Source organism: Epinephelus fuscoguttatus, linkage group LG2 (assembly GCF_011397635.1).
Source record: "Epinephelus fuscoguttatus linkage group LG2, E.fuscoguttatus.final_Chr_v1".
In the NCBI taxonomy this organism is placed as follows: domain Eukaryota; kingdom Metazoa; phylum Chordata; class Actinopteri; order Perciformes; family Serranidae; genus Epinephelus; species Epinephelus fuscoguttatus.
The window spans coordinates 32,641,129-32,667,681 of NC_064753.1; the positions used below are offsets into that span (position 1 = coordinate 32,641,129).

At 39.5% G+C, this 26,553-nt stretch overlaps 1 protein-coding gene across 1 annotated transcript in view; it reads left to right on the plus strand.

The window, feature by feature from the left end:
- Nucleotides 1–4,996: 4,996 nt before the first annotated feature.
- Nucleotides 4,997–26,553, plus strand: part of LOC125903215 (glypican-6-like) — a 235,236-nt gene continuing 213,679 nt past the window's right edge. Inside the window, exon 1 of the mRNA XM_049599991.1 lies at nt 4,997–5,678. Within this exon, the coding sequence (XP_049455948.1) occupies nt 5,516–5,678 (163 nt within the window). The 5' untranslated portion in view covers nt 4,997–5,515. The remainder of the gene's footprint in view (nt 5,679–26,553) is intronic.

The following is a 26,553-nucleotide window of genomic DNA, read 5'->3' on the forward strand; positions in this document are numbered from 1 at the left end:
TCGACTGTGTGTTGGTTTCATTTATAGTTGTGCTCCTCTGCTGCTTTTCTCCTGTCGGTGTCAGATTTGACACATAAACACACACAAGCAGGCACAGCACACTACGTGTGTTATTCCTCCACTAAATGGTGTGATCATCTTGAGCACGCCTAGTTTTGCTGCACTGTTGGTGGTATGAGACATCAGTTAAACCGTTGAAATATCACTTGCCATTGGCCTGCTGCTAGCTACCGCAATGCTAACGTAGAGTCAGCTGTGTGAGTTGTAGTGGTCTGAAACAAGATGGCAAACTCTGTCTCCCACATGATGAGCACCATGTTACAGCTTCACTCCCTCTGTTCTTACACTTGACAATACACATATAAACTCCATCACTCATTCACATGCTAAAGCTGTGGTGATTAGTTGTTGAATACACTAGTTTCCAACCTGGGGGTCCCGACCTCCACTAGGGGTCATCAAAGCTTTTAATAGATATACATTTCATTCAGTTCTGTGAAGAAAACTAAAGAAATGTGCTATTTTTAAAGTTTGCATTATTATTTAAGAAATAAATGTAAAAAAAAAATGGTCTCACAGGAGGAGGCATGGTGAAGACCTGAACACAGTTAACCACAGCCTTTCCTCTCTGCTGAACAGCCGCATCCTTCATTAGAAGAGTACACAGTTAGAACAACCACAGAACTAATATGACAATGGCCAAGAGTCATGGAGAAGAAAACACTGAATTTGTCAAAAAAAGAAGCCATTAAGTGTGTATAGTCTAGTTGTTAAAATTTTAAAAAAATAGCCTACATAAGATATACAAAATTGTATCAGAAGTTACTAAAATATCAGGAAACTCATCTCTGATGCAGTATTCACAGGAAATAAGCTACTCAAAATTGATCCAAGTTGCTCGTTTCACACAAATTTCTGCTTCTACTGCGCTCAGTTGTTCTGTACTGTATATGCTATGTATTGAATATACTATCAAAGTTCCATAGAATATGTCAGCTTCTCAGTGATAGATAAAGGGGTTGCTTGAGTGAAAAGATCGGTCGCCACTGCTGTATTAAAATAATTTCGCTTAAAATTTCACTCCAGCCTCTACCTTAAGTTTGTATTCAACATAACACCTTATTATCTCAGTGAAATGTTCTATAACAAATATACACAAGACACAAAGAGACAGTTTATTATTTTGGCTGGTAAAAAATATACTTGGCTGATGGATTTTTTCACCTACCAGTCCTCTTGGCCAGTGAGTAAAACAGTTAATTTCGGACACTGCAGTCACTCAAAATGACAGAGATAATCAAACAGAATTGCTGACAACTCTTTGAGGGTCTACTGTCTGGTGGTTGGGACACAGTACTACAGCTTAAATCGTTCAGGAACCAATGTGTTCAAAATGGCTTCCAAATATCTGCCCACTGTAGTGGACACCATGCACGAAAGGGCTGAAAATATTGCATCATGTTATTCTGTTAATATCACGTAACCAGATTATGAACTGAAACATCATATACATGGTTTCCATTTTTTTTATTACTACATATTTATTCATTACATTCATTCACAGGCTGTTTTAAGACTAAGTGCAGTGCAGTGTCATTGGACTGAACAAGGGCTGGGCAATATATTGATATACTGTAAACCTTCATTTAGTAGCCTGGGTTATTATTTTCTTAAATCACTTAACTCAACAGACTTGTAACTGGTGCTCAGCAGTAGACAGGAAACCAGTATGAATAGTACTCGTATAAAAATTACTATAGTTATGGCACTTTATTATGGCACCTGGCCTACTGACACAATACCAAATTATCCTGTTACTACAAAATTCAGAACTTGGATGCATTTTTATGAAAAACACTTTTATTCTACTACTATTCTTTTGATTGGTGGACCCTTACGGACTAAAGAAATATAAATAACTTACAGAGTAATTGAGGAATGGACATATATTTTGACTTTATGACAGCTAAAGAGGAAGAGAGTTATCACTTGTTTTTTGGTCATGCTGATAAATCTGAATGAATTATGGTCTTCTTTGGTGGTCATGGTTTTAGTAAAATGAAATGAACCAAGCTAACGAGGCGTAGCATCTCCATGTAGACAGAAGTTTGAAAATTGATATTTGTATGCACAATCTAAGCAGCTAACTAGCACAAGTGGGTCGCAAACAACCCGGTTTTATACATCTGAAGAACTTCTTAAAAAATGAACTGCTTAGCAGCCAGACCAGGCCTCTAATTGAGACAGGCCTTTATTTGTCAAAATGTGTCACGACACCAGGCCAGTAAAAGGGCATGGGCGTTTAATTGGGACTAGGCTTTTTATTAAGTGTTACGGTACTGATATTGTGATATGAGACTATATATCATCTAAGATTTTGAATAGCGTAATATTGTAAGTGTCTTTTCCTGTTTTTAAAGGCTGCATTACAGTAAAGTCATGTAATTTATTTTAATTTACGAGAAAGTTTTAGCTGCGCTATTATTTGCTTTCAACCACTTAGTCATTATATTCACATTACAGATTATTGAGCTAAATCTCAGTGTGTAAATATGTTGTGAAAGCACCTATAGTGTACCCTACAATATCATCACAATATTGATATTGAGGTAGTTGGCGATAAATATCGTGATATTTGATTTTGCTCCATATTGCTCGATGGTAGACAAAAGGCTAGTGTGACATGTATGCTCACTTCAGTATCCACAGATCCAACAAAGCTGGTTTCTTCACGATCAGAAGGCTCACTCTGGATTATTTTGTTGTGTAAAGATACTGACATTGACTGAGTTGCACTAATTGTGTGGCTTATTGTTGTAAATGTTTCTGTTGAGCACTTGATTCATTTTTAAGTGCTGGGGAAGAACAAAGGACTCAGAAACAGTGTGGGTGAAGAAACCGTGGGGAGCTGAACTCACATTTCTTGAATAATACACTTGCTGCTGACAATTCATGTACACGGTTTGACTACTTAGAAACTGTTAGATCTAACTCTGACTGAAGACTAAAGTATTTATGATGCCATACATTTTGTAGTTATATTGGGGGTGCTCTGATGGCCCAGGGGTCTCAGATGCTTACCACGCATAACATCTTTAGGGCATCTTTGTTCCGTGTCATTTCCTATCTCTCTCTTTCTCTGCTGTCTGCTATGTCATAAGGTGAAAGTGTCAAAATACTTAAAATGAGATACTAAGAATGAGTCTTTTTCACTAAAACAGTTCTGTCTTTCTATGGATCCTGAAGGAATCAAGCATTTTGAATCACTTGGTCACAGCATCCATTACAGTATCCACAAGCTGAACAGCTGACAATCTCATGTTGCTCAGCAAATGCAAAAATTCATAATGACGTATTGACTTTTCCTCAGATTTTCATCCATTCTTTACCATTCTTCCCCTTAACGTTTCACACAACCCTGGATCACGGCTAATTGTACTTTTACGGTGCATTTTAAAGTTGATTTTAACAAGCCAGCTGTAGCTCCCAACACCACGGGAGTGTTTGTAAAGGATATTATGAGATGCAGTCTACTTTCTTACCCTCAAGAGAAAACCTCTAACGTTATAACGAGATGCTTTTCTCGTTAGATTTTCTTCATTATAACAAGACAACTTCTTCTCCTCCTTCTTCTTCTTCTTCTTCTAACAAAGTTCTCTCTTTGTTTCAAGAAACATGTTTTAATCATGACACACTTTGATGTTATAGGATGAAGAGACAGCTACGTGCTGACATACAGTGGGTGATGCATTATTTGTGGCCGGTGGAGTTAAATAAGGTGAAATCATCCTCGTAAATACAAGACCACAAACACCTCTGTCCCACTGAAGCACTGGGGGTTTTGCACATTCTTTGAATTCAGATTAAGAGTACTCTATTGATCCCTGGGGGTTGAAAATTAGGAGACACAGTTGCTCTTACACTGTATATAGGCATAGAGTAATCATGAGAAAACAGAAAAAAAAAATGTGCATTGTGCTTCGATATATATCACAATATGTACATATTCAAGTCAACTTTATTTAATAGCAAATTTCATATGACAAGCATAAACTCAGTGTGCTTAACATACATCATACATGACTTACATTAAATATGACATAAGATAATAAAGTATTACATATATAAAAACAAGCAGGACACTTATTTCTTTATTTTAACTTATTTATTTTAACTTATTTATTTCTTGACTGATCTAAAATTGTTTTCTATTTGGAGTTTTTATCCTGCCTCTGGTGTTTCCCAACTTATGATAGCGTTTCCTCAGTTCGTCTTTACCATTACAGTCTTTTCTTTATATATTATCTTATATGATATTTTATCTTATTTATTATTGTTTGTATTGTTTTTTTGTGCGGAGCTCTTGGTGTTGCAATCTGTAAGTAAGAAAAGTGCTATATAAATAGTTTTTTTTGATTGATTGATAATAAAAACAAATAAAAAATGGAAGGCATTATCATTATTCATAAAACAGGGGAGATAACGATATTAGAATAAAATAAAAACCTAGACACAAAAATATTTGAAAAACTATAAAATTTGAAAAATAGTTACATTGTATAAGAAATAAAAACATGAAATATGTACAGATATGTGCAGAAGAAAATAAATATGTGGAAATATGTGCAGTGTTAATTATGGGTAACACTAGGCACAAACAGCCCAAGTAAACACTATCAGGATCTGAGCTATAATGACAAAATAAGTGAAAAAATAAAATTAGACCAATTAGTACATAATTTATAAAACAGATCATAGTGTGTTGTTTTCATTTCCAAAGAGCCTCTGGGTCCTCTTGGTCAGTTTCACGGCCTTTCTCATGTGACTTCCATAGGTTATTATCCTCATAAGACACCGAGCAGTCAGCAGGGGTCCTGTGAGTTTGTGGACTAGAACAAAACAAAATACTGTGGTCGATGTGTAGGTTTACTCCGCCTACACTACCTGCAGGTCCCCGCGCCTCCGCCAACATGTGTCGGCACACTAACGTGCCGTGGTGCGCATTAGCAGGGATGCATAAAGGCAGAGGACAGTACGCGCCCCTGGATGCGAGCAGCTGAAGTCGCAGCCACTCCACTCCATGTTTTGCCCTGCCCTTGCGCGCTCCGCTCGCTGTGCAGCGTGTGTCTCCGTTGCATTTGGCTTTCCTCACGCCGACACGAACACAGGGGCTGCTGTGTGTGCGGGAGAAGTTGTTTGCACAGAGAGCACCAGGTAGCAACTGTCTTCTCCAAACGGATTTGTTCAAGCTGGGAGCAATCGGACTCGCCGGGGTGAATCTTTTCTTTTTTTTTTTTTTTTTTACGAAAGGGGAAGAGACGCAGCTTTTTTGCAATGAGGTGGACGTACCAGTATCTAAAGTGAGGAGTGATTTTTATTTCTGGATGTTTTGATGAACATCTGACATCCTGCTCACTGGAGAAATATTTCAATCAAGCCCTTCTTTTTTTATTTGTTTTTTATTTCTCTGACGGAGCTCGTATTTCCCTGTGAAACACTATCAAGGATTTCACTGATGTATGCGATGTGGAGACTGCAAGTCGCCTTATGTACTCTGTCGGTGCTGCTGTCCCTGTCATCTGCTGGTGAAAGCAAAGCGCGGAGCTGTAGCGAGGCTAGGCAAGCTTATAACGCTAAAGGATTCAGCCTCGTCAATGTGCCTCATCAGGAAATATCAGGTAGGCGAGATTGACAAATCATCAGTGCGTTTCGCCCTCCCCTCCTTCACCACGTGCCATGTCTTGTTACCCCCCCCCCCTTGAATTAAACAATTTGATGAGGATCACCACACACAACCCTCAACTATGTGATCTCCATCAAACCTTTGAGCATTTAACTCGCCCTCTTGCTGACATCCGGTCATCCCCTTTTATCAGAGGCTCCAAACAGAGTAATGTCAAAAGTATGAGTCTGCGTTTGCTTCATGATACACATACATTTGTCTGAATTAAATCTGAATGCAGTTTGTTGCGGTTATTGCAAGTATTCAGCTAAATCAGAGACATGTCATTGCAGCAGAGTGGAACTATGTGAGTGTTTGGCTCTGTAAAGGTCAGTATCAGCCTCTCCATGTCCACATTGCCTCCTGCATTTTGTTTATTATCCTCCAATAAGTAGACACTAAACACTGGATTTATAATCCAGACTACAGCTAAAATGATCCACCTGTCATGCTGCTCATCAAGCATCCATGTATCCATCTCTGTGTAGTTAAAGTGTTTGTTTTAGTGTCTGATTTCTGTAGTTTAAATGCTAAATTGAAATTAATAAAGCACACTGGAAAACCCCTTTCACCTTTCACCTGTTGTGGCGTTCGAAACCAATACAGTTTGTCCGTTTCCCCAAAGAGGTGACTTCACCCTCAGGTTATAAATTGATAGATAACCCATTCAACACCACAACTAACAGCCCAAGACTCACATGTGAGACGCCAGTATGCCTTTTACGTGGAGTCCCCCAAATTTGACATCATTCCTAAATAAAGCTGCTTTAAAGGAGACGGCGAGAGATTGACTTTGCATCAGCCGAACACCGGGAGATATGTTTTCAAAGTGGCTGCATACCTGTTGCTCGCATTCAACAGAAGATCAGAGCTTGTTGTATTGTACTTGGCTAAATAGTGAATGCTGTTTACCAGTAGGGGGCTGTATGCACTCAGCACGAAACAGTCCTTTTTTGCTGAGGGTTTCTTTTTTTTTCTCCTTCTTCTCCTTCTTTTCGATATTCCTCAAGGCTACAGCTTAGGTTTTAATTCATGCTCTTTGGTACAGCAGAGATATGGGGTTTTATTATCTCTTGTGTGGTGGTAATCACATTTATGGTCAAAGCAGGAAAGGAGATTAGTCAGTAAACATAGTCAGCTTCATGAGAGGGAAGAGGGGAAGCAGAGAGGCCTGAAGTTAATCCCTCTTTTGCCTCTTACAGACAAAATAGAGATACTGTATTGGTAATTGGCAGTGTCAGGCAGTAATGATCATAGAGCCGCCTTATTTGCTTTTAACAGGGGTTTTGGCTGGATGGGAATTTGATAGTTTTGTTCCTGACTAAACATGTATGTGTAAGTCTGTGCAAGAGGGATCCTCACAAGCATTACAAATACATCTAATTTTGTCCATGTGGCAAATTTTCAAGTCTGTGCCCCTGTTTAATAGTCGGACCTTTGTCAAAATGTGCCAGATAATGAGTCGCTATAATGCAGACAAAGATAGTTTGTATGTTCAGGAAATACAGAGGGAAAAATCCACATCAGGAGCTGTAGTAAAATATGTAAAAGGAAAAGTTCCCACACTCACTCTGCTCCGGTAGCAACATATATTCAGCATCAACTCAAAAGGAGACATTTTAGCCGACTCCTCAAATAAAAAAGACCAGACACTGTGGTTAGAATAATTAATGTGCAGACAGCAGAGTCTTTTTTCTTAAACACTTACATGATACGCTTTTAAAAGTAGTAATGCAGCGTTGCCGCTCTGTTATTTTCATTTCATTATTTGTTTCTGATAGACAGACAAGCTGGCTTCTGATGCTGCCCTCTTTTCCTTTTTGTCATCAGCGTTGTAAAGTGATGGTTTTTGATTGAAGACAGGTTTTTTTTGTTTTTTTTTTCCTACAGAGGATCCAAGTATGTGAGCTAGTTCCAAATATGATTGAGCAATGCAGGAATTCTTTTGTGCACAGATTCAGTCAGGCATCTGCACGGCATATCAAGTAGTGAAAAATGGTTCATTTCACAATTTTGGATTATCTGGTTTGTGTTCGGTTTATTCATTCAGTCACTTGTGATTATTTTAATGTGCCCTGAGACAGAATCTTGGACTTGACTTATCTTGTGCAGCTGTTTCTAGTTTGTTGAACAGTTATTATAGAAGTGAATGTAGTTCTTCAGTATTTGACCACAGAGCACTGGACAGGTTCCACTCACCACACCAAGAATGCAGATCACACTTTTATTGGCTTATTAAGAGCTCTTAATATTTATTCTCCTATGACGTGTAACATTTCTCATCCACTTGGAACTCCAGCAAATCAAAGTCAGAGACAGAGGTCCGCTGGCCACATCTTAGATCAAGATGTTTTTTTGGAGCTCTGATCAAACCCTAATTACAATTCATGCACAGTGTGTACACTGTGTGTAATTGGATTTTGTTGTCTCCAAATAACCTTTGCATGAATACAACACAAGTTAGATATAGGCCTCAAGAGATGGGATAGTAGAAAGCACTCAATTATGCCTAATTAGCTATGCTAATACAAACGTGTGAAAAGCTGCATGTGCAGCGTTAGCGCCTCATCCCTCCATCATTTGCCGTGTCATGCCACTGCTTTTCCTCTAGATACTAAACACACAGGTTTAATACCTCTGCTGAGGCTAACTCAGGTGGTGAGCCTCCATTTGCATAAGCTAATTATTTTGACAGCCACTGACAAGCTGAGATACATTATTTAAGAGGTGACAAACACAGATGTGTTTACACAGATGTTAGTTTTTGCATGTGGAAATACAAAAGGCTAATCATTGAATCCACACTTAACTTTAGTCAAACATACACTTCAAATTAAATAAATTCATAAATTAAGATAAAATAAAGATATAAATCTACCTTTTTATTTTTGTGAGAAAGAGTTTCTGTCTTTGTATTTTGGTCAGACCCTTTTGAATTAGCACATTAACACAGCTACTGTGTAAATTCTGCAGGCCGTCCATTATTGAAATATGACAGCAATGTTTGACTGGGTCTCCTGAGCCCCAAAGTCATAAAACTTACACAGAACATAAAGAACCTGGTAAACCATCAGAGCAGAAACCCCAAAATGATGTTTCAAAGATTACACCGGGAGGCGAGGTCATTCTCTGTGGCTTTTGCTCTCTTTTTATCTAAATCCGTAAAGTTGTTGTGCGAAGATATTTCTGCTAAGCTTTCCACTCAATGGGCGATATCCAATGCTTTTTTTCTTTCTTCGGTGACAAAGTGGCTGGGCTAATAATAACCTCTCACAATTACAAATGTTTCACTGGCAAAGAAGCAGAAGCATTCGGTGTACAGTCTCCCGCTGCCTCCGAGACGGTCAGATCTACGTATGTGTATTCACCATGAAGAGATGTAATGCATGCTCAGCAGTATAACACTTCTGTCATACTCACTGCTGTGCTTGGCAAAATTGTCATGCATACTTGTATTCTGGGAGTGAAATTACTGTTAGATGCAGACATAATGTCATTGGCAGAGTTAGCTGACTCGGTTAGAGGTCAACCATACTGCCCACCTCATTGATTAGAGAGTGCTACTTTCTCTTTTTGCCTAAGGACTCTTGAGTGCCTCGGCTGACTTACAGTACGGGAGTGGTGGGAGGAAGAGGCCAGTGAGAAATATCTTACTGGCTTTAGACTAGTTTTCATGCAGTTAGAGGTCTCTCGGAAGAGTGCCAGCATTCTTCGCAAAGAGCGAGGGGGGGGTAGGACAGAGTGGTGGTTCTGAAACTCACGACTGAAAAATGCCTATAACTGGCTGTTGGATAGCTTCATTAAACTCCACCAGGTCGAGCCTCAGATTCCTCTGCTCTCATGTCAATGTACCATTGCATGCCTGGTGTTTTACACAGCAGTCAGCCAACAACAGAGCTTGCCTGTTAAGATCACCCCTGTGTGCATGTGTCAGACGTTAGTTATAGTGTCATGCACACAATGCCGCTTGATTGTCAGCCCTTTGTTCATAAACACAACGGCTCCTGAATGCTTCAGTCAGGCCCTGCCAGGGAGCGCTTGCTCCGAGGCTTTGCTGCTAATATCAACATCTACTTACACGGAGCGCTCGGGATTCTCATGGGTGGACTCAGCTCTTTGCTTCGGCTTTGAAACAAAATCACTTGATGTGCTGCAGTTGCTATTAATGCAGTTCCTGAGTCTTATGTTTCCTTTGTCAAGAATAACAATTACCTTTGGGGTTCATTGGTAGCAACTTTAAAGAATATTATTTGATTTCTCTTTAACAGAACAGTTATTAGCTGTTACAGCATCCAGCGTAATTTTTTCCTCTTGTGAATTTCCTGAAGCCGCAACACTCTCTGCTTATCACTGTGATCTGTGCTTCGCAGGTTGCGAGATGCATGCACTTCCCCAATTCCCTTAAACACAACCCACATATCAGAAATCTGTGCTGTTTGTACTTAAGTGGATGTTAGGACCCTTGTGAACCTGCAGTATACGGCGCAGTTAATATTGTCAACATTTGAGTTTTCTCGACACAGACATCACGGCAGCTCTTAAAATAAACCATCTTACAGCTTTTATTAACATCTAAATGTAAGATTCTTAGGAGGCTGCCTGAGATGTGCTTGATAATTTCTTAAAGACAACAAAATCTGTGAATTTTTAAAGCCAGTTTAAGCCTATGTTATTCTGTATTAGACACATGCCTCAGATTTAATTGGTTAAGATTGCAAGTAAACAAGAAGATGATACAATTTATGTATAATTAAAGCTGTAAGTACAGTTTATTGTTGTGATCCCTCAAGATTTCATTACAAGAATCAGCATTTCAGATTTGGAGCTATTTAGCAAATCACGAAACACGTCTATCTCATCATTTCTGTCAGTGATTTTTAAACAAGCACGGGACATGCGGCAGCAGTCTACAGTTAATCTTCAGGTGTCACATTTCTGCATATTGTCACAAAAAATGTAATCAATAGTCTGTTACACTGATCTATTTTGAATATATTTGACATGCAGGGCAGGTATGCAAAATAAATTTCGCGGTCATTTAAGATGCGTCCGCAGCCAGATGCCTAATCACTAAATAATGGAATGACATGAGACCTTTAGTGAAAGTGTGGGAATACCACTCTAAAAGCCCTAGCCCAGCAAATATCCATATAAAAATTCTGTAGGGCATTTTTTTCCAAAGCCCATTAAGATGCTCTTGGCTCTGCCAAATTGGAAATAAGTCTCTTGCCAGCCTGTATACATCTTCAGAGAGAACAGTTAATGAGATGTGAGGGAGATTAGGCTCTGTGTGTGTGTGTGTGTGTGTGTGTGTGTGTGTGTATGTATACGTGTGTGTGTGAGAGAGAAGGAGTGTGTGTATGTGCAGCAGTTTAGCCTCACTTTTACATTTTTTTTTCTTTGCCTTGCACCTCTATTGTGGTAGGAAATGACAAAAGTGTTTTGTTTTTCATTGGGCGAGACAGATTGTATGCATGGAACATTTAAATGAGCTTCAGTGTGAATCATCCAGCTGTGCTTCTCCACCTTTTGTCAGATTTGGCGAATGAGAGCGTCTGACAGTTGTCCTGACCTGAAGAATGTGTCAGCCCTCTGCAGGCATTCACGTCTGAAATGCATATGGTCTGCGAGCTTCCTGGCAGCTTTCCTCAGCTCCATGTATGGTGTTTTCTGAGTGGTGTGAAAAGCCTCCGGCTAGCGTAGGAGACTGCTATAGCACTTTTTCCAGTTTTCAATCAACTGCTGGCCTAAATCAGTAATGGAGGGTGGGATTAAGGATCTTTCCCCTCTCAAGCCTTGAGAGGAACCAGAAAATAACAGCAAAAAGTCTACGGATGGATGCGATTGTATGTTTAGGGATTAGAAGCGAGAGCACAGAGAATAAGCAAGAAAATACACAAATTTACTCAGTGAAAGCGGGCATATAGGCATGGAGAGCATCCTTGACTAACCATGTGTTAAAATCATGACTTGAGTGGTAACTCTGTGAGGGATACGAGGAGGGAGTCAGGTAGGATGTAATCCATCTGAATTTGGGGGATTAGTGATCTGACTAGCTGTTTGTGTTGCACACAAGCATCACTACATGCTGCCTTTTATACTTGTTTCTACAAAAAGAAAAGCATTCGGCTTTGCTTCTCTCGTTAATACATTGGGAAAAGAGGAAAAAAATAAACTGCCGCAGGAGGTGACAGAAAGAAAAGTCACATGTGGTACTGCTCCACTGGGAAAAGTGCGTCCCCTTGGATTTCTTTGTCAGTGGGTGAGGGTGGTGCAGAAATGTTGAGGACGATGGGGGTCACATTGTCGCATCATTGTTGACATGTGAGAGTAGTCGTTGAGTATTAATGATTACAGGGGTGGCCTTCCTATTAATGCCTGTGTATGGGAGACCCTTAGGATTGACCTGAAGCCATTTAAAACATACTGTTTACTACACAGACACCACTAATCACTTCTGTTTTCACCCTCTAGCCAACAGGGTGTTTGTGGTTTCCCTTACCATTATTTATATGTATGTAAGAGAACCAAGGCGTTCTGTTGTGTTTATCGCTATGGTCTTTCTTTTTGCCCACAGAGACTTTTTGCCTCTAGAGGGGAGTCTCTGAATAGAAGTCCCAAGCTTGACACCAATGATAAGGCTCAGAGAGATGAGCGCCACACTGTACTTTTGGGAAAACCCACATGGGTCTGTCATATCGAGGTGTCAGGGACGCAAATACATTTCACACTGGGGACCTTTTGTTTTTGTTTTTCAGACACAGACAAGTACACATGGCTGAGGTGATTCGCTAAATAAGCTGCCCCTCCGAGACCTGGAAGTAAACAAGCATTAAGCACAGATAAACATGATGTGCCAAAATTGTCATGGAAACATCAGACGCTGTCAACAAATGCAGACAACGGTGGTGGCATTGGCGTTCCAAACTTGACAATGACACTGTTGTTGTGTTGAAGGAACATAGACAGTCTCTAGCCTTGAAAGGCCTCCGTGGTGGATTCACTGTTGTGAAACCACGGGGGGCTTTTGATGTATCAAAATCAATAGTGCAGATGCTCCAACATGCAGACATTTTTTAGTACAAACAAAGCCACAGCAGAACATCAATGGCTAACTTTAAGGCCCCAGAACATCATCCAGGACTCTAAATATAGTCATAGCTTTGTCGCTGAATTGTTGAAGCAGAAAATTGAATATTTGGTTACTTTAACACTTGGTGCTCTCTCTTACAGGTTAGAATTCAAAAAAGGGATTGAAAAACAAGGTCAACCTTTATGTAAGGTCATGTGGGGGTGTCGTTAAAGGGTAGTAAAGAATAAGGCAGGTGATATTCAATCAATACTTTGTGAATTCCCCAGCATGTCTGCAGCTCTCAGCCACAAGCCCATTTACTCCTACTGACGTAAATCATTAAATACAGGTCACAAATATACACTTTCATTTTGAAATGTTATTTACCCTGAAAGAGTGGGCTTTCCCAGTATATGCTGTTTTTCTCGGGGGCTATTTTCAGTGGCGGATTTGTTGCCCTGTTGAATATTTACATTATCAGGACCACATATGAAGAATTGATTTAATTAAATTACAGTGCCCATTAAGGATGGGTATCGTTACTGACACTACTACTCTAAGCGATACTCCTTATCGGTTCATTTCTCTATAGATTCTCCTATTGGTTCTTTTTCATTACTATATAATGGCTTTTTATTTATTATTTATAAATGTATATTTTTCAGAAAGAATGAATTTAGAACAAGATAACTGAATATTTTAAATAAAACTAAGTGTTGCAACAGCAGTCTTTACAACGGCAAAGTCACTATTTAAACTAACTAATATCCTACTGGAAACAAATCTAAAATGTCAATACAATAAATTTAGACAGAATTAAGAAAACATACAGTATCAGTCCTCCTGTCCTCTGTGCTCTTTCTTCTGCTGAGGTGATTCACCGCCTTACCTCTGTTTTTTATATATTGTATTCCTCAGTTTTTAACAGTAATATGACAAAAACACAGACATACAAAATACAGAAAAAAAATAACCACGTTGCCAGCTAAGGAAAAAACAGTACAATTACACGCAGTTCATAATGTGTCCACAGGAAGGTTGAGACAGAGAACTACAGTAGCGTCCATGGGACAAAGACAATAAGTGGTTAGAGAAGGTCCATGTTTATCCTTACTCATCAACAACAACAACAACACATATTGATAAAGTTTTGGCTTTTTGCTTGCTTAGGTTTTACTGCACTTACAGTAACAAGTGTAGTTGTCATCATCTCTGTTATCTTCATGTTATATTCTCTTGGTCTCCACCCTGGCCTCTGTGCTCTGCTGTTCACTGACTTCAGTCCGTGTATTTTGTGTGGGTGTTAGTGTCTGTTTGGAGATCAACCCCAACACAGAGAATAGAGAAGAGGCTGCAGCGTGACAGTAAATGAACATTTAAAACATTTAAAAGTACCAATTAAAGAACTGGTAACCTTAGAATTTATCAATACTATGGTCCTTAATAAATTAATTTAATACTGGATTTCGTTACCTATTCCTACTGCCCATGTTCACAATAGAAATGTCATTCAGTGCAAAGACGTAGCTTGTGTTAAAGGTTTTTGGACAACAGCAGACCTCTATGGCAATGACAAATAAGTTTTAACAGGCTTTGGCTACACATTCAGTAGTTAGTGGCGGTAACTAATTGTGAGTTTGGGTGTTCTCCTGTGATTTATTTTTGAAAGTATTCCTTATTATGTCTTCAGACTTATCCTCTAACACTATAAAAAACTTTTTCGAGTAAGTGCATTAATTAAATTCTGAATTGATTCTGGTCCCAGTCTATAGTTTCATTGCAACAGCAGTTCTTTTCCTTTTTCCAGAGAAAATCAATTAATTTTGTCCTCTAGACCAAAGAAAAATCTTTGACATTGCCTCGTACTCCACGACCCGAAGCATAAGGCTATGTCACTTTCTCTCCAATCTGGGCAGCACCCTACCTAGAAAGTGAAGTCAACTTTTGGCTGAGTGGAGAGTTCTGTTTCATTCTTCTCGACTGCCAGAGACGGTATAAATCTGGTTACTATGAACCGTCACCCAGGATTTATGGATCTGTAGCTGTGTACTGTGTGTGATAGAGCTCTGGATTCGAATGCATGAGCTGGAGATGGTGTTTATGATGTATTGCGTGTAAATGGGTGTCAAGTGTCAGTATGAATAGGATAGTTATTTGCAAACTATATAGCTAACCCAGACTATTTTCATAACTGGATCAAGGATCTTAATTGGAATATAATGTGAATGTGAAATACTCAGTGACTAGATTGAGACGCTTTTGGCTCAGATGCTGTGTGGGTGCCTTTGTGCTATCTCTTGCCCTGCGATATTGAAGGTTCAGTGAGGGTTCAGCTCAGGAGATTCAGTGATAAAGAAAAAAGCAGGGCTTTGTGCGCTCAGTAAGCTGCCTGTGTAAAGCTGTGTGTTACTCCTGCTTCTCTCATGTCTAATAAATGAGCTCAAAGTCATACGTACTTGATCACCGTAACATTTGCAAATAGGACAACAGGAAAAACATTTCACCTTAATATTCTGTGGCAGCACAGTACATTGTTTACCTAAATAGTGCAATCAGTAAATTGGCATACAAGTTTAATAATTTCATGACAACCATGTTGCAGTGGGCGTAACAAGACAGTTCCAACTGCATGACTGCATCTCTCAAGTGAATAGATGATAATGTTTCCCCCAGTAACAAGACAATAGAGGAGCACAGTGCCAACCTTGCAACACCCTGAAAAGTATACAGACTTCTTGTGAATTGTGTTTTCAAAGAGTGGCAGTTGTTAGCCGGGACAAGGCACGCAAGGAAAGCATGTTGTTCTAGTTATAAATTAGGAAATTTATACCGATTACACGAGTTCATGACCCAGTTTAGTATGATCTCGTTTGTGGCTTTGAGGTGGAGAGACTAATTGGAGATCGTTATTATTTTTATGTTAATGCAGAAGTGTAGAAGGCTGATCTTAACCCCAGGTCACATTTCCGGGCTTTAATTATAACATTAAATAATAGGCTTTGCAGTGAAATGCCTTGGGGGAAGCAGTGACACTCCCTTATGTGTCAGAGGTCTGCCCTATGTTCCTTCACCCTGTGTTGCCTCATTTCCTTTTTACTCCGGTTTAGGCGCTGGCTTCTTTTGCTCAGTGATCTGTGAGAGCCAAAATTATACTGATGTTAATGGATTTTATGATGATTGATTCCTGCAAAAATGCAAGAAATGTCAATCTTCAATATAAGAGAGAAAAAGGCAAAAGAGGTTTGGAACTGAGATATTAACAACTATTAAAATGCTTCTTTAGCTACTGCTAAAAATCAATTAATTTGCTTTAATAATTTGTGCACTGTTACTGCGGCTTATAACAGCTCTGTATAAATGGATGTATTTCACATGTATGATGGTGCAGCATATTGTATTTTTCTTTGATAAAATTGGCTCGTAATGAGGCATGCTGGACGTAGGACTTGCAAAGTGCTACAGAAGGACATCAGATTTCATCTGGAACTAAAGGAGAACAGCGGGGGAGAACCAACAGTTCATTTAAATCACCTATCCTTGTAGCTGATGAGAGCGCACAGCAGTCTTGCAGGAAAAGATATCTCGGCTCACACCACTGACTTGAATGGGGACACAAAGTGCATCTCTGGGGAGCCTCGCTGTCATGACAAATGTGACAAGCTCATATAACCTTAATGTCAGGAGAGGACCAGTTTGAAGTCGTTCTGAGGATGTCGATGAGGCTTGAGAAAGAATATCTCCAGCCTTCATGGTTCCGATAATTCAAGGCCTGTTGGAGAGAAGGTGCGAGCATTTTGGAAGGGGTTATTGAAAAGGGTGGGTTAATGAGCCTGTGTCCAGTGTTTACATCTTTTGGGCCCTCAAATTTCTTCATGTGTCAAATGAAACATCTGCCATTGTGATGCTTCTTGGCGCGCCCTCGTTCTGTGGCTCCTGGAGGGTGCTAGAATCTGAAAAGAAGCCAGCCTCATCTCCTGCTCCCAGAACCCCGCTGTTTCCTGTCCCCTGTGTAAGCTGCTGGTAAATGAGTGGGCTGGTCATCTCGCACCCTGGGGCTCTACCTCGGGCTCTTCAGACCACCAGCTGTTGTGTTTAGGACTGAGTCATGCACCAGTTAACATGAAGAATCCAGAGCACGAGTGCAAGGCTTTAACCTCACCGTATGTCTCCTCCTCTTTTCCCTCCTAGCCTCAAATATTAAAGATACACTATGCAGGATTTTCTTAAATACCATTGTATAGACTCATACAGAAGTAATTTCATTCAACCATCATTCCACGAGAAATACGTGGCAGGGTATTTATCTGCTGAAACCCTGCTCTCTGCCTGAATTTCCTTATGTTTTGTGTTCGGGACGTTTATGGCCGTGTACCCCCACAGCGTTCAGGTGAAGTCAGGGCTTCATGGTGACCAGGTACCACACCCGTAAGCATCAGGCATCCAACACAGTGCTAAAAAACAAGAGTGAATCTAAGGTTAGCTTTTAACTTTCTCTGGCAAGCGTGTTTACAGTGACCAACAGTACTGCATAGTACACCTTTAAGCAAGTGTGATAAACTATAATACATTATTACAGTAGTTTTTACCAAACATCTCGGAGACAAGAGTGAACTGTATTTTTTAACTTCATATTAGTGATATCTATGACAAATTACCATTGATCGATCAACAACAGTTAGCATGACGGAAGTTGTAGATCCTGGCGCATTGGTTTCTTGCAGAGTGATGATGGAGTGTTGGATAATTTGGAATACTGTTAAAGGTGCTTCTATTTATATAGCATTGACATTGACTATGAAAATGTCAGTGACAAAGAACTGAAGATGTAATTTCACTGTCGCAAATATGTTAGAATCTACAATGTGCACAATTCTAACTTTTAAGTTAACCTATATACATCACAAAGTAACAATAGTAGAGCTCTCTGGCTTGATCTCCGTCTCTGGTGAACTCAAGTCGCGTTTGTTTATCTCCAAGGTAACGGATATAAAAGCAAGACGGTCAAAGTTCAGGGCGTAATGTTATGAGATAGTAGTATATCCTGATTGTGTGCATACTGCTTGCAACAGTACATACTTTTTAAGGGCAGTTGCAGTACCTACTAAAAGTAAAAAGAAAAGGCATGTGAATTGCAACGCACCCAAAGTTTTTATCACATGCCTCCACATTAATCAGAAAATCAAAAAACTGAGAAAATTCTTGATAAATTGAAGTCACAGTCAACCACATTTAACAGCAATAAATCTATATCAAAACATCCATTTACAAACACTAGTGCAATGCAAGCCTTGCAGTATAGTACAAGACTCATTTATGCCATCGTATGCTCAGTATTTCTCAAACAGACGACCTTTTTCGATAGAAAACTGTACTGAAAGTGAAACTTAAATTATACTCTCTTCAAAGCCAGACTCAGTTGACAAAAACGGTAATTTTAACTCGCTTGGTGAGTCTGAACTAACCCTTTAAAACATCAATGTCTCACAATAACACAAAAAAAGTGAACTGATCAAGGCAGCATTAGACCAGCAGCTCCCATGGTCTATTAAGATGTGAAGTTTTCCTGTAATCTAGTACTATGTAAGAGCTAAATAAGCAGGATAAGGGGACAGCTTCTTTTTATATCTCAGAGTGTGAGGCTGTGGCTATTTCCTGGAAGCAGTACATAACAGTTTAGACCCGATACATACCAAAGTTGAGACAGTGCCAGTTGAAAAGAGTTGTGTGTTCGTTTCTTTGCCAGCACCAGTTTTCAAACGACAGGTGCAGCTTGGTAGGTTCAAGGTGTTACTTACTTTGATGAGTTCCCTTCATCAGTTCACTGTGGTTCACTTCCTCTTTTAAACCTTGTCTCTGCCAGATTATCCGTAATGATTCACCCACTTTTATCACAACTATTTACAGTGAACAGACTCATCTTTGACTGTGCAAATATGCTCTTATTCCAACATAAATCTTTCATCTGTTGATGGGAGACATTGCCACTTGATACAGGCATTCATAGGCTCCTGTCCTTTTACTGACACAAGAATGGGTAAGGCACCGAGAGCCTTGTATGTTCAGTCTTGTCTGATGCATGTCCTCCAGAAAAGCATTAGAACTATGAATCATGTTTAATTGGCTTGACTATATTCATTGAATAACGGCAGTGGAAGTGGGAGCAGTGTCGGCGATTTCAAGTGATGCCATTATTTAATTTTATTTAAGTCGTGATTCAGAAATTTATTTGTGTTGATTCAGTGTGTGATTCAGAGATTTCTTTGTGTTGATTCAGTGTGTGATTCAGATACCTTGTTGACCTCATGATCTAAATGAAGCTTTTATTAAGGGAATAACGTAATTCTTGGTACTGTGAAATAATCATGAATTAAATTCCTGCATAAGATTCATGCTTTGCTAATCACAATATAGTTTTTCCCCTTGATTTTCACAGTTTATTTTGACTGTGATGCGCATGATCCTTTATCTTTATGATCCTTGACAACATAAGGGTAAAAAACACCCAGATTGTTAGATATAAGCTCTGATCAGCCAGGGATTCCTTTAATTCCCAAACACACATGAGACTGCATGTAACACCTTCTCTCGTGGGTGTGATATTGGAAAGACATATGCTATTATGTTCTCTCATTTCCGCATACAGCATTTTCCCCCCGACTCTGGTGAAAATTCTGTTTGGAAAATTGGTAGCAGGCATTACGCATGATGGAGCCATGAAGCTGTACAGTAACAGTATACTGTAGGTCTGCTGTAATAGACTGCATGCATGACTGGAGCGAGAGGCCGTAAGCTCCCCTCAAGTGCTCGACTTGTACGATGGCTTACCTTTGACATTTACCACGAGAGCCTCCCACCTGGAAGCATGCATATTAGTTTCAGGTACTAGCTGTATAGTCAGGGAACTGCAAAAATGCTCACCAAAGCGTTAATGCATAAGAAATGTAGTTAAAATGAGTGAGAATTAAGGTGTCAGATGGGAGGTTTATAAAAAGCTCAATGTGAGTGCTCCAACCTGTAAATCAGAGGGAGTGAGTGCAGCAGGTCCTGTGCTGATCAGATTTCAAAGAGTATTTGAAGTTACCTGACTACAAATAATGGAAAACTTGATATTCAGGGTTTGGGATGTGATTTAGACTTGACTTGAAATATGGCTCCGAGGGACTGTGTGGTAAATACTGTGACTTAAGGATGCATTCTGTATTCATGGTAGATTTGATCTATGTGTTAAAAAGCCAGGGTTCATTCACAATCAGAAAATGTTTTTTTCTTTAGCAACATTGCTGGTGTCAACTTTTACCTCAAAACTTTAAGGTGAATTCTGAATTCACTTCAGTCTAGGGCTGCAGCTGACCCTTTTATTCATATAGTTTGAGTGTTTGAATGGGGTACAGTGGGAGGTTAAGGGTGACAGCGATGTTGATGTAATATAGTAAACATGTCAAGTTAGCCCTCCAAGTTAATGCGTGCTAACTATGCTGAAGACAGATCGCAAATGTGCAGCAGCATTTTTTGCTGACACTAGATATCAAACAGAAGCCAGAGACTGTATCGTATTAAGTTGCTATGAGCTGTGAATTCACCACATCAAGAGAGAAGGCAGAAGATTATGTTATCTTGGAGGCTGAGCAGGCAAAGCACCTCTTCCTCTGGGCAGCTACCTCTGACTCACTCAGACTCACTCAAGGTCTGGGTCTGCAGCTGCCTGTGCGCTCACATGCGAAAGCAAAGAGCACTCACTCTACAGCTACATCTGCTTTAGGACTGAAATGTTCCCAGAAGTACACCACAAACTGACTTACAAAAAAAAACAAACAAAACAAAACTGCTTGACTTGAAGGAATGAGACTGAAGGGTCTCCAACTGATGATTTGAATCTTTGACTGTTAATATAATCATCAATTCCTGATGTATAAACAGCCGTCATGTAAACGTTTAAGTCATAATTGTGTCTTCTGAAATCTCCGATACATAAGATTTGGCATTTATTAAAATTGAAGCACCCAAAAATCAAACAAGCATGATACCTTACATCAGCTGGAGTTTGTCTCTGTAGGTAATTAATCCCAAATTTAGTGAATATAGTGTTATGTTGTCAATGTACAGCATTTCTAACTCTCATATAACCAGCAATTTAATTAGAAATGTCAGTCTTGGTTAATTTTCCTTTGGAAAGGCTAACTGTTACTTTTTAAGGGAAAAAAAAAGACGTTAAATAAAAGAGGCCCTCCTTTTAGTCTGGCACTCCTCTGACTCAGTGAGCTTTAGGGCTGCATTTTAAAATGCTATCTGTTTAGAGGTGGAGAAATTTTAATGTTTTGCAATGTAAATTCCTTTAATTTTATTTTCTGTTGGCTTTGCTGACAGCCGACCAGCCACATTAACATGCGGAAATGTGCCCGCTGCCAAACCTTCCATCTCCACCGGTTCTTTGGCTGTTCTGCGCCGTAAACGCAGGTGGGTAGGAGCTAACATTAGCTAGCTAACGGCCCTGGTTGCTTGGCAGTTACAGCTAGTAATGCTGTCCCAGTGGTTGGACTGCATTACCGCAAAAAAAGTTATGTCCAGCCTCCCGTCTACCCCCAGGTCGTCCTAGTGAATAAGTGGCTTCATTTTGAACCGCAGACCCCTTTTAGCATTTTTGCTATGTTAGCATCACTAGCCGTGCTAACACTGCTAACGGTGGTGACATGATCAACAATGCAACAAGGGTTTTACTGCTCAAAATCAAGCTGCCTACTCACCAGGGCGAGCTGGGAGGAGACAGGAGGGTGGGCACAATGTCTCCACAGCAACGCTCTTGGGTCGGGATGGCGAGTGAGTGGAACCGCTCGCTAGCTAGCTCCCACCAGATCCAGGTGGTGCGCAGAGCAGTGAATTAAAGAGTAGTAAAATAAACCTATAGACTGTCATATGTAACTGGTCAAAAATATTCTCTGCAGTTAACTGTTGACATCCCTAACTGCAATCGTACCTCTGCTTTGCCTTGTCTTACGGCGAGAATGCTTGACATGAGCACAGCAGAAGACTTGGCCTCACATATGGCTATGTACAGTGATTCTGCTGAATGTAAGTAATTTTTTCATAAGAATAAAGTGGCATGGACATTAACATGGCAGTGATTCTGCTGAATGCTCTGCCATGTTAATGTCAATGCCACTTTATTCTTATGAAAAAAATACTTTCATTGTGTATGTCAATAGCATGGTAGCCTCTATGATTTGAAATAAGCCTTTCTTCACACACCTTTGAATAATGGTCTGGGGTTCATTGCCATTTGCCTACAATTTGAGATATTGCCTTTCATATTTTGAACTCGGTAATGGCTTCTCATTTAGCCCAACTGGTTTTTCAGTACAGAACCTGGCTAATGCAATTCTGTCATTGTGCTAAATGGAACGCCTCCAGCACTTATCATCTTGGGGGAAATTCAGCAAAAGGATGTTTGGAGGAAAATAGAGACAAAAAAATTGGAAAAACAACTATTTTGCCCTTTGGGATTTCAACACAAACAAAGCACCTGTGTTGTGTACTTACGCTCTGTAACAATATATAGGCACAAACAAATACCTCTTTGATTAAAGATACACTGAACCAAAAATCAATCTTGTTATTATCTACCTGCCATGCTGTTAGTTTGCATTGATGGAACCCAGAGTTGATGATTGCAAACAAAATGATCTTCACATTCACTTACACATGCAAAGTGTGTTTATTTACACCTATACTGCTGTCATGTTTTAAGCACACAGACTGCTCATCAAACTAAAAGGAGGGCAGAGTTGACATCAGATTGGCAAGTGCGATATAAAATGATGAGTTTGAAGAAATGTCTGGTTTTATTCAGGGCATTTAGCTTTACCTCGCTGCTTCACGCCACTCTGTGAACCATATATTTATCTATCCATTACTGTCACGCAATGTTCCAACTCTGGAAGTTATTTCAAAGTTAGAACATCTTTTAGCAGCCTCCAAGTGTGGTAACATATGGTCGGGGCGATTGTGGGAATTATCTGTGTCATCTTGTTTGGACATATTCAATTTGGGTCCCAGGCCCCAGTGGAAATAGTTGAAAGTGGGTGATTTGGGTGATGGAGAGGAGATCCAGATGGCAGAGCAGCGGTGAGATCAATCGAGCTTGATGCATTTTTCCCCACTTCAACATGCAGACAGATGTGATTTAACACAGTAATTGAGTTTGCTTCCAATTTGGTGATTTTTGTTGACAAGTAATAACACCTAAAAAAAAAAAAAAGCGTGCAAACTTGCTTGTAAAAACTTCCAAGCATACATTTTTTCACGTGTTAGTTCGCCATGAAAGTTGATTATCATTAATTATGTTCAAACATTTAATGGGCCATAGAAGGCAACCTGTTAAGGGGTTTTGACTGATTATTAAACAGAAGTGTTGATTGTGGTTTCATCCAGAATATAACAAATGTTCTGTATTCTTCCGACAAAAGTCAAGATTTAAGTCATTAATACCAGCAATGCAACTACCAGTTACATTTATTATTTCCCTTTTTCGTCGTTTTTGTCATAAAATGGCAAAATGTATTGAAAAATGCTCTTTATATTTTCCTATGGCCCAAGGTCAAATCTTGAGATAGGTTGTTTTATTAAGCCATCACACAAAGATATTCACTGTACAGTCAAACATGACAAATAAAGGTAGCATAATCTTCCCATTTTAGAAGCCAAAACTAGCGAATGTTAGCTTTAATAAATACATGGTTTCATCGAAATACTCTATGTATATAATGTATATCTATATGTATATAATCTATATCAACATCTTTTTCATAGAATGTATAAAAAAAAAAAAGATGGACAACATGACCGCTCCTCAAAAGTGAAACCAAAACTTCTTGATCATGGCCTGGTGGCTGGCTGCAGTAGTGGGTAGTTCTTGTCACATTGATATATGTTCAAGTGTTCATTTTTCTGATACGTTGGGTTTTAAGTAGTTATTTGATGCTTCAAAAATAAGGAATTGGAATTCATAAGAGTTATTGATACCAATGCTATTAACAATTCTGCATATCTGTCAGACTCTTTTTCAGTTCCCTGAGCTATTGCTGATCAATTTTCTGTGTGGAAAAATGTGGCCTTCACAGGTTTTCAGCATCAACGCAGCTGATGAAGTGACAGAATATTTGTACAGCATTCATTTTCATTTAGGTTTTCTTAGTCAAAGAAAAAATCCAATAGGTCTGCCTGCATAGTGCTGATGGTATCGTAACCTCTTTAACAGACGTGGATAGGTTGGTTGGGAAGCAGTGGTGCTTGTTTGCAGAGTGTCATATACATGGCAATCCTGGAATTCAAGCCCATGTTGAGTAGAAAGATGTTTCAGCATATTGCTGGTGTTTCCATTCTTACTCGAAATTTTCATTTTACAGACATTTTATGCTGCACTGTTGTCATCTTTCTTTGTGAAATGAAGCCTTGCATCAAACTGTTTCTTCTTCTCCTCCATGATTCCTTCTTGTTGCAAGTTTCCACAAGTATAGCTGCATGAGTTTGACATCATTGTTTTGCACAGCTGTCAGAAAAACTTGCCTGTATGGTAAAGGTATTGATGAGCTGGGAGTCATATGATTCCCATGGATCGCACATTTTGGAACTGGTTCTTAACTGGAACCAGTTCTCATTTTCCATCCTTAATAAAAAGCAAGGTTGACGTCATGATTGACAGCTGTTTGTTGCGTGCCAAGTGATGTTCTCACAATCACTGGCGCTGCTTGCAGTTGGTCGGACAGCGGGAACTAGGGTGGAATTGAAAGTTAATTGAAACCGACATTCAGAGCTTCTAACCGACGTAATCTTGCCCATGTTGGCAATTTCGTTTTTTTCCAAATTCTGTTAATACTTTCCCCATCTGTGTGTTTATGTACTGTCCTCCTTAAAAGTGCCTGTAGTCACATGACTCCACCCCGTCCAGTCCGCAACCTAGAAGCAACATGGAGGAGAACTCAAACACAGAGCCAACTTAGCAACTTGAGCAGCTTGTACCAAAGAGAAATCCCGTGTCCGTTGCTTGGACACATTTTGGCTTTCATGAAGACGACACTGAACAGAAAAAAATTAAATGTAAACACTGCGGGGGAGGGGGGGGGGGGGTGGGGGGGGGACCACCAATCTGTTTCAGCACCTGGAGCCCAATCACGTTACCGAATATGAACAGTGCATGGCTCAAAAAAAGAAGGGGACTGACAAGCACCCGGCAAAAAGTGCCTCCACAAAGCATTTTGGCTTCATGTTTGTACTGTGAGAGGAAGTGGAGACATGTTGTTCATCCTTATATACAGTCATTGATTGGTCTTCATCTTTTGCAAAAGAAACAACACATTTCTTGAAGTTCATCCTTTCAGATCTCTCAAAGTGCCATGCTGTGAACTTTAATTACTTGCAGTCATTTCTAAATGAGCACTGTCACAGATATGCAGTCATTTTCGTGAGGTTATCAGTCACTTTCTAAAGGTCAGTATATTTCATTTCTGGACCACATTTTTTGAGTAGAATGGATTGCAAGAGGTGATATGATGACGTTCATCATTGAAAGTAAAAAAGCACCCAGAGAATCGTCTGACAGTTGGTAGCCTACTTTTGCTCTGCATTTTAAATATGACTTAGATGTGTTTAGAGGAGGAAGATGTCCCAATACATCCAGAATGCCTTTGATTGCAGGAATCCTTCATTATGCTGATTTTCTGTTTAACCTTTAAACAGAACATATCATCTGGAGTATTAAGCTGACAAGAGCACCTACTGATTTTACCTCATTCTGCTCAAAGCTATTTTCTCCCTTTCATATAACATTACAGTGTATTCATACCGTCTTCCATCATTCAGCTACTTTTAATTCTATTTGTGTGATTTTGCTCCCTTCTGCCCTCTTATCTAGGTCGTGTCAGATGAATAAAGGGCCCTTTTAAATGTGCCGCAGCCCAAATAAAGAAAGGACAGTCATGGCCTAAATGTGTGAGAGGCCTAAGCTGTTCCTGAGTCAATAGATCTCAAAGATAGAGGTGTCAACCTTTCACAGGGAGCAGAGGCTCAGCCAGCCTTTTAGCTTTTACTGTCCAGCGTGCTAAACTTGGCTGAAGCATTTAGTCAAACAAGAGTTGAGAGAGGAAGTAAAAAAAACACTTTTAGGGACTGTCATCGAGATATATCATTAACTCCTGCCAGACTGATCCAGTTGTCTGTAACCTGGACTTTATTACCTGGTTGTTTCCAAATTTTTGCCACTTTTCAATGGACCCGTAGTTCACAGAGAGTGCTGTTCTTTAACACAACAATCTATAAAACCCCAGAAAGTGACTGTAACATGCCATTTCAAGACAATACCAGTAATGAAATAAGATTTTTTTTATATTTCGTTGTGGATTAATAAAGTGTCACACAGAAATTCACATAAACACTGGATGTAATAATTAGATTAAGGAATGTGATAATACATCCAAGTGTATGTGTGCATTTGTGTCTTATGTTATATGGTCGTTGGTCATAAAACTAAGATGTGAATATATTATCTGATATGGAGGCATTATGAAATTGCTACCTTTAGCCAGTAAGAGATTTTAAGAAGTGGTGGGAGGCATTACATTTAACAAAAAGGAATTTACATAAATGCAAACTGCCAACTTGAAAAGTTATTCACATGAATCTTTTACTGGTGGGTGGGGTGGAGAAAATCCTCTATCCAAGCATATGTAATTATATTTCACAATATTGGTATTATCATATGATACATTTC